This window comes from Odocoileus virginianus, chromosome 26, assembly GCF_023699985.2.
Source record: "Odocoileus virginianus isolate 20LAN1187 ecotype Illinois chromosome 26, Ovbor_1.2, whole genome shotgun sequence".
Taxonomy (NCBI): Eukaryota; Metazoa; Chordata; class Mammalia; order Artiodactyla; family Cervidae; genus Odocoileus; species Odocoileus virginianus.
In genome coordinates this window covers 29,499,508-29,515,409 of record NC_069699.1, presented here as the reverse complement: position 1 = coordinate 29,515,409, position 15,902 = coordinate 29,499,508, and the positions used below count along the sequence as shown (strand labels likewise).

Below are 15,902 nucleotides of genomic sequence, written 5' to 3'. Positions count from 1 at the left end.
ATGGGCTTATACATATTTTAGACCCATTTTCTACATGGTGAATTCTGCAGACTAAAATGCAATAAATGTGGAGAAAGTGACAACTTGAATGAAAAAAATATATATACTATTCTAATTACTAATGGTTGATTGTCATTTCTGGAAGGATTATAATAGAAAATTCTAGCATGGAAATGCTAAAATTAAAATTTTCAATTAAGATTTTTAGGGTGGGAGTGGGTGAACAGAAAAAAGCTTGTGAGTGACTTCACTTGTCTCTTGACAAAACCCATGTAACGAGGTGGTAAATTTGAATTTGGATCATCTTTTCTTTTTTGGACATCTAAGAGTGAAGTTCCCTTTCAGAACTCTTAATGCTTTGTAAAATTTCTGGCTTATTTATTCATACTGTTGCTGTATAAACAAACACAAGAGTTTTCCAGAACTTCAACTACTAATATAAATTAAGCTTTTAAACATGTTCAGAGTGCCCTGTCCCATCAGAGTTTAGCTTCTTAAATACAGAATATGCTGGACACTTTAGAAGTTGTATTTATTGCAGCTCTTTTTAAACCATCTGGATATGTATCCAAGGATGCTTTATAGAAATAGCAAAGTAGGAGAAAACGAAACTCTCAGCCTTGGACTAGTCTAAATAAAATTAGTTACTTGATTGAAAACTATAATTTCAAATTCAGATACTTCTGTATCCACTAAATTACCTTTTAAAAATGGAAACATCGTATTTCTTTCCCATGACTTCTCCTTCCATATATTGTGTTGTTTGTCCTCATTAAGTCCATTCTCTCCTAGCCTGTTTTGCCTGTGATGTGGCACCTATAATTATATAAAAGAAGACAGGTGCCAATTATTTGCTTAGGTGAGGGAGAGAGAAAAGGCATCAAAGTGTGACTTCCTGATTTCTAGTCTCATGCCATGTCAGTACAAAATGTCAAATTCTTTGCACCTAGTAACTTGAACAGGTAATTGTGGGCTCGAGGAAAGAAGAACAGACACTGGGGATGGAGTTGTCTGGAAGACTTGGGGAGTCTCTAAGGGTACTCTGCAGAGAGCAAAAGCATGAGGAAATTTTATAAGAATAGTATATACACAACATTGTAAAGCAAAATAATAAGATTAGAAAACAAAGGTGAACAGATAAGACAATTACCAAACTGAGAAGAGGCAATGGAGGGCCTTGAATGATAGGATAAGGAATTCAAGTTTAATTCTTTAGCAAGTTTCATTAAGATTTTTGAGAACAAGATCAAGATCATTTACAGGCTAAAGTAAATATATATATATGTACACACTTAGCTAAAACCAAAGCTCAGTAAATATATTATTCATAATGTCTTTTGTTTTAAACAAAACTAGCATGCTATCTCCCATTTTCTCCATATGTATGCAAACAGAGAAGGTTTATATATAAGCAGGATTTGTTTTCCCCGTTACTTTTTCCAGAAACACTGTTTTCTCCATATCCTGTGGCTTAAGTGTTTGCTCTTCATGATACCCCTCTCTAGAGGGTCCCCCAACACACAGGAGAATGGCCAAGACAGAAAGCTAGGCAGGGCTGGAAACCAGAAATTGCAACTGGTTCTCCAGAAAAGAGGTAATGAACAAATTATTCGATTTCAAAGCTTCTGAAGGGCCCGGAGTTCAATTCGCCCTGCACATTTCCACAGAGTGAAGCACGCTCTGTTCTCTTTAAGATACTGTGTGATAAATTACAGCAGAGTGGATGGAAGAAGAAAACAAAAATGGGAATATAATGGTTAACACCTGTACCATATTTATTGTTATTGACCAGAAGAAAGCAATAATAAAGCAAAGGTTTATGAAAATATTAACTTCTGCTAGAAGACTCTAAATTGCACCTAAGTCACTCCAACCAGTTGGAAGTAGAAAATGTTGCCTTGAAGAGTTTATCTCCTTCTCCTGCCTTTTCAGCTTCCATTTTGTCACAGGCTAAGTATTCTGCCTTTTATAAAATACTCGTATCAGTTAGCAATGTTCCCAGTTCCACCACCTGGATCCAGAAGTAAGCGGCTGAAGCAGTCTTCAGGTTCTAATCCCAGAGTCATTACATCACTTCCTTCTTCCCCCGATTATTCTGCTGCCTCTTATGCCAGTTCTTTTGGCAACTGCACCTGTGATTTAAGCATTTGAAAAGAGGAGAAAAAATGAATCTTAGTTATTCAAGTGTTTTACAGCAAAAATGGCAAAATGTACATACCTCAAAAGGTGTCAAGTGGATTAAAAATTCTGGCCAGAGAGTGCCCCCCCACCCAATCATGATAAAACAACAATAATAACCACAGATCCATGGGATTCTCCAGGCAACAATACTTGAGTGGGTTGCCATGCCCTCCTCCAGGGAGTTGCATAGTATTGTGCATCAATTCTCTCAGCTATAAAATCACAGTATCTTATTCACAAGGCTACCATGAGGATTAAGTGATGCAAGTTAGTAATCAATGCTAACAGTTCTTTTTAAAGCATTTTCTTATTTCATCTTAGGACCACATTGTAGAGGGGACGGGCTCAGAGAGAACAGGCAATCTGCTTCAGGTCACAGGGATAGAAAGTGACAGAGCTAGATGTGAACCCGGACCTGCCTGATTTCATTACTCATCTCAACCACCAAATAAACACCACTGTAAGAACATAAAAATGGGTTCTTTCCCCTTTGACGTGAAGTGAAGTGGTTCAGTTGTGTCCGACTCTATGATCCTGTGGACTGTAGCCTACCATGGGATTTTCCAAGCAAGGGTACTGGAGTGGGTTGCCATTTCCTTCTCCAGGGGATCTTCCCAACCCAGGAATCGAACCCAGGTCTCCCGGCATTGTAGGCAGACACTTTACCATCTGAGCCACTAGGGAAGCCCTTCCTCTTTAAAGTGTATTACTAATTTGACACTCACTAAATTTTACAATGCTATTTGGAGAACCCCCATCCAAGGGTTAAAAAAAAAATGCAAAAGAGTAGTGTAAGTCTGACTGAAAATCAACTTTGACTTTTGTTTCATAGGAACAACTCAAAGATAAAGCAAGTTCTTAATAGGTTTAATGTAGTGTTATATCTAAGGAGAATGACTTATCTACCATGAAGGTAACTTTCAGAGAATGCTGACTAAAGTCCAAAGGACCCTGTGATTTTGTATGATAATGACTTAAAAATATCTTTCCTCCTATTGTCCATGTCCACCTGCCCATGTGATAGACTACTGCAGCCATCTGCTATGGACTCGCTTCAGCCAGTTCTTTGCCTACAACCTTTGGATAAAAAGGTTTCCCGACACCCTGCCCATTGGGGAGAACCTTGGATGTGTTGCTGTTGCCTGCATGGTCTTCAATCCATAGGGTCCTCCATGTGCTTCTGAGTCCCTTTCCCTCCCTCGTGCCGGACTTTCAGGAGGGGAGGGGAGTGACTGCAGCTCGGTAGGGGTCGCCCAGGGAGAACACCATCAGTGAAGAACACCAGTAAAATATATAATGCCAGTTACTCAAATTAACTGGCAAAGCTGCAATAGAGAGTCAAAACTGTGTTCTTTCCATTGTCAAATGGAAAAAATACTTTTATAGCATGTTATTTCTGATATATATATGCATAGATGGGTTCCCAATTAATAAAAATATTTTCAAGAGCAAAACATGACAATGAACCAACATACTAAACCCAGAGACATACTGGCATATTTAAAGTGTGACCAAGTTGGGAGCTCAGATCACTGGGAAAAAGAATGAGTCACTGATCAGTGGTTAGCTACTTGGCAAAGAAATAAAATAGCAGACTTCTTGCTTCCTACTTACTTCTAAAAGCCAACCCTTTAATTCACCTATAATATGGAGTATTTTTTATAAACCAAAAGCAGGAAGAAAGATAGGCAAATATTTAAATAAGATTTTTAAAAGTCATTTCTAAGCAGACCACAAGACTGAAAAAGAAATAAGGAAAAGATAACTAGATCTCATAAAACTTTCAACAAATAAGAATCTACTCACATTATTATTAGGGGGCCCTGTTCCCCCTTCACTTGTTGGTTAAGAAGTTTTTTAAGTGTGTGTATAGCATTATACAGTGTACACACATAGACATACACCAATGGCTGGGAGCAATTGGGCAGGATGAGAAGACCCATTTCAGCAGGGGTGTTTTAATTCAGCACACCCAAACGGAGTTCCTATTCTGGGTCAACACCTCAGTAGGTGCCTGGGACAGAGATGAGGAAGATCTACCTTGAGGAACTCGGAATCCACTAGGAGACCTAATGCTATGTCCATGAGAGCTGTCAACCCGAGGCATCAGGAGATAAGGTTTGCCATGGATGTCACTGAACTGTGAGTGTCCAAGTGTGGCCTTCAAGTAAGCAGCATCAGCATTGCCAAGGAACATGTCAGAAATGCAAATTCTCAGATCCCATCCAAGACCTACTGAATCAGAAACTCTGGAGTTGGGATCAGTAATCTGTATTCTATCTTCCAGGTGATTGTGATGGATGGTAAAATGTGAGAATCACTATCATAGACTTTTAACAAGTTGTACATATAAAATTCTTTTTTTCCACTTGGTATCAGGGAAGGGAAGCTCCTGGTCTGTATAATTCTGGTCCACTTATGCTCCTCTGAGATGAGTTTGAAATGTTACATTGCTTTCTTCCATGGAGACTCCCTCCATAAAGAGTGTAACATTGCTCAAGCTCTATTCTAGATTTGGCCTTGACTCTTGAAGATTCTCTTGGGTTTGGGTTCTTGGTGTTCTTCTTGTATTCTGCTTTGTTTTTAAGCAAACGTATGGACAGAAAAAAGGAAGGAATTGAAGGGAACTCGGGGGTGGGGGGGTTGTGTTCCCAGGTGGCTCAGTGATAAAGAATCCGCCAGCCAAGCTGGAGACGAGGGTTCAGTCCCTGGGTTGGGAAGATCCCCTGAAGAAGGGAATGGCTACCCACTCCAGTATTCTTGCCTGGAGAATTCCACGGACAGAGAAGCCTGGCGGGCTACAGTCCATGGAGTCGCAAAAGAGTTGGACATGACTTAGCACCAAACAACAACAAAAAACATTTGGGACTTTATACGTGAATGTATGAGAGAATAGAGACAACGTGAAAAATCTGGAACCAGAAACAACAACTACAGATCTAGAAAGGAGAAGCTTGATTTGGGGACAGGTTGAATAAAAGCACTAAGAAAACCCTGAGCAATATAAGGGAAAGGGAAATTTGGGGATTGTCCTAGATTATGTGATAATTGAAACAGAGAAGACAAGATGGGGAAAAGGAGAAAATTGCAAAAGGATAGAGTCAAGAAATCTTAGTTCAAAAGAAATAAGATATAATAAATGAGGCAAAGAAAAAATGGCCAGCGATGAAAACTCAGGAGTCTATAATCTTAAATTTTTGTACTCATAATGACTGCTAATGTGTCATAGAGTCTTTTGGCTAACTAAAGCTGCTTGGCAAATTATTATCCTGAAATCTTTCTGAAGGAAAAACTTAATTGTGTCTTTAGGCACCTGCCTAAAACCAGTCCAGATACACATAAGTGAGCCAAAAGTAAAATTAAGTGAATAATAAAACAGTTGGGCTTCCCAGGTGGCACAGTGGTAAAAGAATCCGCCTGCCAGTGTAGGAGACACCAAAAATGCAGGTTCAGTCAGTGAGCTGGGAAGATCCCCTGGAGAAGGAAATGGCAACCACTCCAGTATTCTTGCCTGGAAAATCCCATGGATAGAGGAGCCTGGTGAACTACAGTCCACAGGGTCACAAAGAGTTGCACACGATTGAGCAACTGAACCTGGATGCATTAAAACAGTTGTCTTGTTTGATTGGCACCAAAGGTTGCATAGCAACGCAGTGGTCATAGCAAACACCCTCTTCCAACAACACAAGAGAAGACTCTACATGTGGACATCACCAGGTGGGCAACAATGAAATCAGACTGATTATATTCTTTGTAGCCAAAGGTGGAGAAGCTGCTATACATTCAGCAAAAACAAGACTGGGAGCTGACTGTGGCTCAGATCATGAATTCCTTATTGCCAAATTTAGACTTAAAGAAAGTAGGGAAAACCACTAGACCATTCAGGTATGACCTAAATCAAATCCCTTACGATTATACAGTAGAAGAAATAGATTTAAGTGACTAGATCTGATAGACAGAGTGCCTGATGAACTATGGACAGAGGTTCATGGCATTGTACAGGAGACAGGGATCAAGATCATCCCCAAGAAAAAGAAATGCAAAAAAGCAAAATGGCTGTCTGAAGAGGCCTTACAAATAGCTGGGAAAAGAAGAGATGTGAAAAGCAAAGGAGAAAAGGAAAGATATACCCATCTGAATGCAGAGTTCCAAAGAATAGCAAGGAGAGATAAGAAAGCCTTCCTCAATGATCAGTGAAAACAACTAGAGGAAAACAATAGAATGGGAAACACTAGAGATATCTTCAAGAAAATGAGAGATACCAAGGGAACATTTCATGCAAAGATGGGTTCAATAAAGGACAGAAATGGTATGGACCTAACAGAAGCAGAAGACATTAAGAAGAGGTGGCAAGAATGCACAGAACTATACAAAAAAGATCTTCACAACCCAGATAACCATGATGGTGTGATCACTCACCTAGAGCCAGACACCCTGGAATGCGAAGTCAAGTGGGCCTTAGGAAGCATCACTACAAACAAAGCTAGTGGAGGTGATAGAATTCCAGTTGAGCTATTTCAAATCCTGAAAGATGATGCTGTGAAAGTGCTGCACTCAATATGCCAGCAAATTTGGAAAACTCAGCAGTGGCCACGTGACTGGGAAAAGGTCAGTTTTCATTCCAATCCCAAAGAAAGGCAATCCTAAAGAATGCTCAAACTACCACACAATTGCACTCATCTCACACGGTAGTAAAGTAATGCTCAAAATTCAGTAAGCCAGGCTTCACAATACGTGAATCATGAATTTCCAGATGTTCAAGCTGGATTTAGAAAAGGCAGAGGATCCAGAGATCAAATTGCCAACATTTTCTGGATCATCGAAAAAGAAAGAGAGTTCTAGAAAAACATCTATTTCTGCTTTATTGACTATGCCAAAGCCTTTGACTATGTTGATCACAATAAACTGTGGAAAATTCTGAAACAGATGGGAATACTAGACCACCTGACCTGCCTCTTGAGAAATCTGTATGCAGGTCAGGAAGCAACAGTTAGAACTGGTCATGGAACAAGACTGGCTCCAAATAGGAAAAGGAGTACATCAAGGCTGTATATTGTCACCCTGCTTATTTAACTTATATGCAGAGTACATCATGAGAAACGCTGGGCTGGACGAAGCACAAGCTGGAATCAAGATTGCTGGGAGAAATATCAATAACCTCAGATATGCAAATGACACCACCCTTATGGCAGAAAGTGAAGAAGAACTAAGAGCCTCTTGATGAAAGTGAAAGTGAGTGAAAAAGTTGGCTTAAAGCTCAACATTCAGGAAACTAAGGTCACGGCATTCCATCACTTCAGGGCAAACAGATGGGGAAACAGTGGAAATAGTGGCTGACTTTATTTTTCTGGGCTCCAAAATGACTGCAGATGGTGACTGCAGCCATGAAATTAAAAAATGCTTGCTCCTTGGAAGACAGTTATGACCAACCTAGACAGCATATTAAAAAGCAGAAACATTACTTTGCCAACAAAGGTCTCTCTAGTCAAGGCTATGGTTTTTCCAGTAGTCATGTATGGATATGAGAGTTGGACTATAAAGAAAACTGAATGCCAAAGAATTGATGGTATTGAACTGTGGTGTTGGAGAAGACACTTGAGAGTCCCTTGGACTGCAAGAAGATCCAACCAGTCCATGCTAAAGGAAATCAGTCCTGAATATTCACTGGAAGGACTGATGTTGATGCTGAAACGCCAATACTTAGGCCACCTGATGCAAAGAACTGACTCATTGGAAAAGACCCTGATGCTGGGAAAGATAGAAGGTGGGAGGAGAAGGGGACGACAGAGGATGAGATGGTTGGATGGCATCACCGACTCAATGGACATGAGTTTGAGTAAACTCTGGGAGTTGGTGAAGGACAGGGAGGCCTGGCATGCTGCAGTCCATGGGGTCACAAAGAGTCAGACATGACTGAGCGACTGAACTGAACTGAAAGGTTGCATAGTGTTAGTTGCTCAGTTGTGTCCAACTCTTTGTGACCCCATGGACTATAGCCCACCAGGCTCCTCTGTCCATGGGGATTTTCCAGGCAAGAATACTGGAGTGGGTAGCCATTCCCTTTTCCAGGGGATCACAGGTTTGATCCCTGGGTCAGGAAGATCCCTTGGATGAAGGCATAGCAACCCACTCCAGTATTCTTGCCGGGAGAATTCCCATGGACAGAGGAGCCTGGTGGGCTACACTCCATGGGGTTGCAAAGAGTAGGACACAACTGAGCAATTGACAGTTTCACTTCCAAAAGTTGCATGTTGTATAAATGCAGCTGGTCTCTGTAAATTATATTGTTTCTGCAGATGAGATTTCTATCTCAGTGCAAGTACAGATACTCCTCTGGAATGGCTGGCAGTGAGCAGACCACCAAATTTTTTAAGATGAAAGGAAATCATATATTTATCAATGAAGGATATGCCTATACCAGTCTAACATCTTTCTTTTGGGCTGGCTTCATATTGACTCAGAGTTATCAACTCAAAGGGAAATAAATTATTGATTAGCAAATTCAGTTAGATAAGACAAAGTCCTTTAAAACATAGCTAAACACAACAAACTAAAAAATTCTACAGGAGTCCAATAAGCAATCTAAATTAGTGAAAAAGGCCAGGTGTTAGGCAGTAGGGCATTGTGGAGACTGAGTTAAAACTGGAGAGTCCATTACCTATCTCAAGGGAGAAACCAACAACAATTCAGCTTATTTGTACCATCATATGCAGGCTCCATGTGGCTGGATCTGATGTTTCAAATGCTGCCAGATAACTGGATGTTATTGTGTGATGTTTTATAATTTGTACAATAATACTCAAGCCAAACAAAACAGGCCTGTAGGTTGTGTTTTAAGTCCACTAGTTTTCAATACCTGGCCCACAGAATACATCTCTCTTAAACTGATTTAAACAGGCAACTTCTTGGAGGAGGCAGCACTTGAGCCAAGAAAGAATACAGATTTTGTCCTTTATTTTCTGCTAGCAACTTCAATTCTGGAATCCCAAGCTAGAAGCATGTGACGGGGAGAGAATAAACATTAAAAGGAAAAAAAAACCCCACAAATCTAAAATATAAACTGAGTATTTCATGATCTATGCTCTAGATAATACAAAAATAATATCTCCAAGTCCATGGGAGAAAAAAAACTTTTTTCCTTTAAGAGTAAATAATTTCTAAGTATGTTTATGGACATTCAGTGTTTTAGTTAGGAGCATCAGTAGAAAGAATGACAAGATTTCCAAACTGAGTTTTAACTTCATATTTGAAAATCTGGAGGTTTAAAGAACATCTCTTGTCTTCCAATCAAGTGGGGAGGGGAACTCCCATAATCTTTAGTTTCACCTCCTTAAAGTGAGTGTTGCTGTGTCTCATTTGACCAGCCAAAAATAGCCCTTTTCTGCTGAGATCCTGAAATTTCACTACAGATGGTGTTTACAATATTTCACCAAGTCTAAGCTGCACGTTTTCTGATGTTTCCTTATCTCCTACATCAGAAAACATCTCACAATCAATGGTGTTTTATAGTAGCTGGCTGCACGTGGGCGCACAAACACAGTATAGTTTTTCATACCATTAGCACCTCCCCTGAGCTCCGTGCCCTGTTGGAATTATACACATGCAGAGGTATTGCCATTTAAAATACCCGTTAAAGAATGACAAAGCAAATAGGACAAATTGTGTGGGTCTGTAAGAATTCTTTCTACTCTTTTGAACTTTCACACATTTCAAATGATTTCAAAAGAAAAAGATAAAAAATGTCTTTTAAGAGAGATTACACTAAGAGTCAGCATGAAAGCAGACATTTATTATGTATGCAGCAAGGCGCAAAAATCCTGCGGTACAGAGTGACTTGATGTCAGTCAAGTGAATTTTTGTCAGCTGGATGATGCATTTCCACATTTTTCTTGCAGAGCATTTTATAGGACCACGCTGATGAAGTTGTATGATATTTTGTATCTAAGATACATGTCAAGAGATGCCTACTGCAAGCCAAGCCAGGCAACTGAAAGCAAGAGAAGATGCCAATCCCTTGGAATAGATAAAAGACATTTCAAAGCAAAGACTGATGTATAAGACCACCATTCACAAACCGTGTCAGAGTCCACTTTGCTGCGTATTTTTCTTTCTGTGTGGACGTTAAAAACACACACATAACTTAAAACTGATACCAATCAAGAACTGATTGAAAATGGAAAATGCAGTACTTACTAGAGTGTGGTAGTTTGGTAATTATTACTGTGAATTTATCTTAATACCTTTTGCTCTAGAATCTAGACTCAAAGCTGAGGCGTCCTCAGTTGACTAAAAGGCAAAGTATCTTGACCATGAAAATGATCAAACCAACACTGTAAGCTCCATGAGGTTAAGACTACACCTGTCTTATTCACCGCTCATGGTGCCTGACACATGGCAGCACTAAACAAATATTCATTACAAATGAGTAAATGGATGGATGAAACTCAGCCAACTCCAGGCAAAGCAGATTTGCTCAGTAGAATATTCCCTCAGAGGGCTTCCCTGGTCTCTCAGTTGATAAAGAATCTGCCTGCAATGAGGGAGACCAGGGTTTGATCCCTGGGTCGAAAAGATTCCCTGGAGAACAGAATGGCTACCCACTCCAGTATTCCTGCCTAGAGAATTCCACAAAGGAGCCTGGTAGGCTATAATCCACGGGTCGCAAAGACTTGGACATGACTGATAGACTATCACTTTCACATTTTTTTTTTCATATTCCTTCAGAAGGCAGGGAGAGGGGTCAGATGATCATTTAACCTTCTTCCTCTTGTCTACTCTAAGTCTACATTCCACCTTTAATGCAGATTTTTAAAAGACTTCTCTTTATTCTTTTCAGACCAATGCTATTTTCTGACTGTCTAGCCACCACAGCAGCCGGGATTTGCTTTGACAACTGGTTACAGAGTGATAGCCCTAGCCTCTCTCAAAACAGCACCCTGATTCACCCCCTCCGGAGGTCTGGCTGCCTGGAGAAGAGCAGGTGCAGAAAGTGTTGATGTTGTGCCCAAGGACAGGCAGAGATCTCCTGCCCGATCTCATGTGACCTCTAGCACTCTCAGCCTGGCGCCTGCCACAGGAAGACTCAGAATCCCTCTAAGTCACAGTTGAAAGTCGTCTTCGATTTAGAAGAATGAAATATTGTCAATTCTGTACTGCTAGGGGATGGGAATAAGGGACATACATATATATGTGAATAAGTAACAATCATATTTGTGGATTTTTTTGTTGGGGGGGGTGGGGGGCATGCAACACAGCTTGAAGGATCTTAGTTCATGGACCGGGGACTGAACCCGGGCCCTCAGCTATGAGAGTGCTAAATCCTAACCATTGGACTGCCAGCAAACTCCCTGTATTGTATTAGAATATAAATCTCTTTAAAGCAGGGGAGAAAAACAAGCTTACATGGAAATAGTTAAACTATCTTGAAAAAATTGTGACTCTCTGATGGCATAACATATTGACTATTTTATTAATGTAATATCATGGCTAAATTACATACTAGATTTTAAAACAATGCAGTTAATTATCAACCACCTGCAGCCATTGGACACACACCTTTCAGTCTTTGTAAATGCCCTCATAGTAATGACTATTAAAAAATTTATTTCTGTAACTTAAGCTGAAAGGAACATTTTTGTCTATCAGCAGTAGTAATAGTGAGTCATAATAAGAAAACTGAAATAACAGTAAAATATTTTAAAGCTCCATTTATTCATGGAGACATTAATCTTAAATTTATTATTGTCCGCCTACTTAAAATATAAAGAGTGTAATTGCAATAGCAGGTGGTATCCATTCATCTACTAAAAAAGAACTTTTTAAAGCCCTACAGAAGCACTTATCCACAAAGGACTGGCCTAATTAGGCTTCATTCTTATTTATTCCTGCAGTAGTTCCCTGGGGATCTCAGCTTGTCGGTTCTGTGTGGCAGGAGTGAACAAAAGCTTGACCAGGGATGCTCAGGACTGAATTTCAAAGTCAACTCTACCACTTGTGAGTCTTTTCTTCTAGAAATGTTATTTAACACCTCTAAGCCTCAATTTCCTTCTTATAAAATAGGGAGAATAATAATACCTACCTGATAGGATTGTTAAGGTGATTGTAAGAGTTAATTCATATAATGGATGTGGATAATGGATGTGGCCCATACTAAGTGCTTCATAAATGTGGGCGGTTAGTATCCTGTTACAGCAGTCATATAGATTGTGTCTTGGAGGATAACCAATAATTTAGATCTACCAGTAACGATGAGGGGTTTCCCTCAGTTAGTGACAATTAGTGAGAATGTCCCGGTGTTAAAAGGAACGGGGAATAGAGTTGGGAGAGATTTACTGTGGCCCTGTCTTCACCATTTCTCCCTCCTCCTACTTACAGGTTTAAGATAGGCGATGTTACTGTGACGAATGTCGTTCAAGAGCTGATCTCTGGGGGTAATCTCCACCAGCGGGGGTGGCCTATTTCTTGGCACGGGTTTGAGCGTTTTGATCACATCTTTGAGGTTGGTTTTCTCAGGTGGCTCTCTGGCTTCTGGCATCCGAGATTTGCGCTGGATCCTCTTCAGCTTCACCACGCGGAAGGAGTCGGGGTCCGTCCTGTACTTCGGCGGCTGCGATGGCTTTTTCATCGCTTCATTTTGTCGACCGAAGGGGACTGCTTGGGGGTTGGGAGGCCTAGGAGGAGGCGGCTGGAGGAACTCCTGCATCCGGGAATCCGGCATTGGTCCTCCCAGCATCTCCCACATCCCAGGGGGCAGCCCCAGCCCGTTCTCCAACATGGCTATTAACTTCCTTTGCTCTTTGAGCTGCTGCTGTTTCTGCTCTTCTTGCCTTTTCTGCCTTTGTCTATCCTGATTTCTGGTGAGCAGATTGGTTACCACCATTCGGGGACCCGGAAGCTCAAAATGGTAGCCCATCTTCAGGAGCGTGTTGTTCGCTTTCAAAAGCCTGGCGATTTCCATTTCAGCGTGGTGGCCCAGCATATGTCTCTGATTGTGAAACCGAAGTTCGGTGAGTGTCTCGTTAAACTGGAGACACCTCATGATGGCCACAATGCCCTTGCCTGTGATGAAATTGGACTCTATGTTGAGCGTGGTAATGCTCCTATTCTCACGCAACATGTTAGCCAAGGCGAATGCTACACTCTCATCCGCGCCCACGTTGGCTAAACTGAAGGTGTTGACGTGTTTGTTTTTCTTCATCGCATTGACGAAGTCCAGCAACATTTCTTTGGGGATGTTTTCAATGTTGTTCAGGTTGAGTTCCTTCATGTCGGGGTCGTTTCGTCTCACTCGCCTTAAGCTCCCATCCAGGTCTGTTTGGTTTCCCGAGGGCCTTGCACTTACCTTCAAAAAACTGGTATCTAGAGCTAACTTCTTGGGATCTAATTTCGATATTTTTTTCTCAGTTTTTTCTTGAGCCTCTGGTCCGCCTTTCTGTTCTTCAGTTACTTTACTAGCTACCTGTTGGCAGGTGTTCTCCCCATTTCTGGTTTGCTCCTTTACCTCACCTTCCTCTCCTCTTTTTGTTTCATCCCTCTCTTCACTGTCCTCTTTTCCTTCATCTTCTTCATCTTCCTCCTCATCTTCATCTTCTTCATCTTCCTCCTCCTCATCATCATCATTTGTTTCTTGCACATTGTCACTGCCCTGTGATTCTCTTTTATGTGCAGCGATTTCACTGTTAAGTTTTTCTTTTAAATACTGGGAAATATTTTTATTGCTTCTGTCTGTTGCTTCATGCTGTTCTTGAGTTTTTTCCTAAAAGAGAAATTTAGAAAGGTTAGAATATGTAGCGGTGAAGAAATATGAAGAAGAGCAGTATCTATTGAAGATAATAAAAAGATTTATTACTTAGTGAAAAAAAGTAAGCAAATAAGCTCTAGGTATAGTATTCCATTTGTTTACAGGTATATTTACATATACATATGAATATGTATGCATGTACACACAATATATATATGTTTGTAAATGTATATGAAAAACAGACTTGTAATGTTTATCAAATTAATAGTTATCCTTGAGGAAGAGAGGTAATTAAGATAATTGAGGAAGGGATGGGAGGATTTTAACTTTTTACATAATTCTAAACTGAAATTTTTTTCTGAAACAAAGTATGTCTTTGTTAGTTGTTTTACAAGCAAATACAACCAAAATAAAGGTAAATTTTTATAGGCACACACAGGCACAGACATACTTTTTTTGGGTGTGTTTTTCTCCTCCCATGTATTAAAATGAAACCCAGTTAATTTTCAGACCCTCTGTTGTTTTTAAAGATAGTGTTCAGTTCCAGAAGCAGTTAAATAATTTTTGAAAACCTTATTAAAAAAAAAAGAAAACCTTATGGGATTATTTATCCATTCACTGAAGTCTTTGTTTTGTATACAGCTGAATAGGAATTTTGTATTCAATAGCTCTGTGTTACATATAATTTCCTTATTGGCCTAACCAAAATTTACATACCTAATATGTTTGTCAATCTAATATAATGTGCACAACAAATTTCCCTGAAAATAAAAGATATTGTGGGGGGAATGAGAGCTGTTTGATATTTTGGAATATACCAAAATCCTTGTCTTTGATTTTTCGTCTGCTTATTAGCTCTGTGAAAACTGCCCAGATACTTCAGGCACAGGCTTTCCAGTCTAGTTCCTTTGGAAGGAATATTCTAGGAGGTAAAGCCAGGTATAAAAGGGGACAAAATTATCAGAGATTTAGAAAAAAAAACCTGCTTAGTTTGGAAAGGAAAATAATAGTCTTTTATCAATAATGTTTATTAAATGTTAACATTTTAATCATACACTTTTCCATAAAGGATGTGTGCCATATAGGTGTCATTTTGAAAGCTGGTGTAGCAGTTTGACACAGAGGATTATGTGAGCAAGAACTTAATCTGTGGAGGAGGAAACGGGTAAAGGGGGTCAATGATATGGCTACAGGTGGAAACTCAATTTTTAGTGGTGAGTATACTCTATATGGATCTCCCCAGCTGGCTCAGTCATAAAAAAATCCGCCTACCAATGCAGAAGACATAGAAAACATGGATTCAATCCTTGGGTCAGGAAGATCCCCTGGAGGAAGAAATAGCAACTCACTCCAGTATTCTAGCCTGGAAAATTCCATGGACAGAGTACCTGGTGGGCTACAATCCATGGGGTTGCAAAGAATCAGACATGACTTAGCAACTGAGAATAATACTGTAGGTAGAAATAGAAACGTATAATGTTGTACATGTGAAACTTGTGTTATAAACCAATATTATTTCAATAAAAAAATAAGCCTAAAATTTAAAAAAAGGAAAACCTTGATTTTACTGCTCATAACATTATAGGTTGGCATTGACAGTTGACACGTCAACTAAAGTTTTCTCTGCATTTCTCATTTGTCTCAGCAGGGGGAGCCAATCATTAAGCTGTTTAAATGATACAAAAGGAAGAAAAAGGGTTAGAAGTAACCAAGTTTGTTTTTCTCGGAAATTGGTATTCATGTAGAACTGGCTTTTACTCAAGTTGTAAACTGTCTGTAAATTGTACCTTAAACTCTAACCTGGTAAAGTCAGCAACTTATTTTCTTAAGTGCAGTACATGTTTAAACTCTCCTGACCATGAAATCAGTTTATAACTTTCCTAAAATTTCAGCGAGTATGATGGTAATGTGACAAGACGTATCTACCAAAAATAAATCAGCAGGCATAACTACAAGAGACTTTACCTCTGAGGATCTCTGT

The 15,902-nt window shown here is 39.8% G+C and overlaps 1 protein-coding gene across 3 annotated transcripts in view; it reads right to left on the bottom strand.

The window, feature by feature from the left end:
- Positions 1-1,751: 1,751 nt before the first annotated feature.
- The window catches only part of LMOD3 (leiomodin 3), a 47,069-nt gene continuing 32,918 nt past the window's right edge, over positions 1,752-15,902 (bottom strand). For all 3 annotated transcript variants that reach the window (XM_020910101.2, XM_070455693.1, XM_020910097.2), the window contains 2 exons: positions 12,554-13,936; positions 1,752-2,132 (listed from right to left, as the gene is read on the bottom strand). In XM_020910101.2, the coding sequence (XP_020765760.2) occupies positions 2,106-2,132; positions 12,554-13,936 (1,410 nt within the window). In that variant the 3' untranslated portion in view covers positions 1,752-2,105. The remainder of the gene's footprint in view (positions 2,133-12,553; positions 13,937-15,902) is intronic.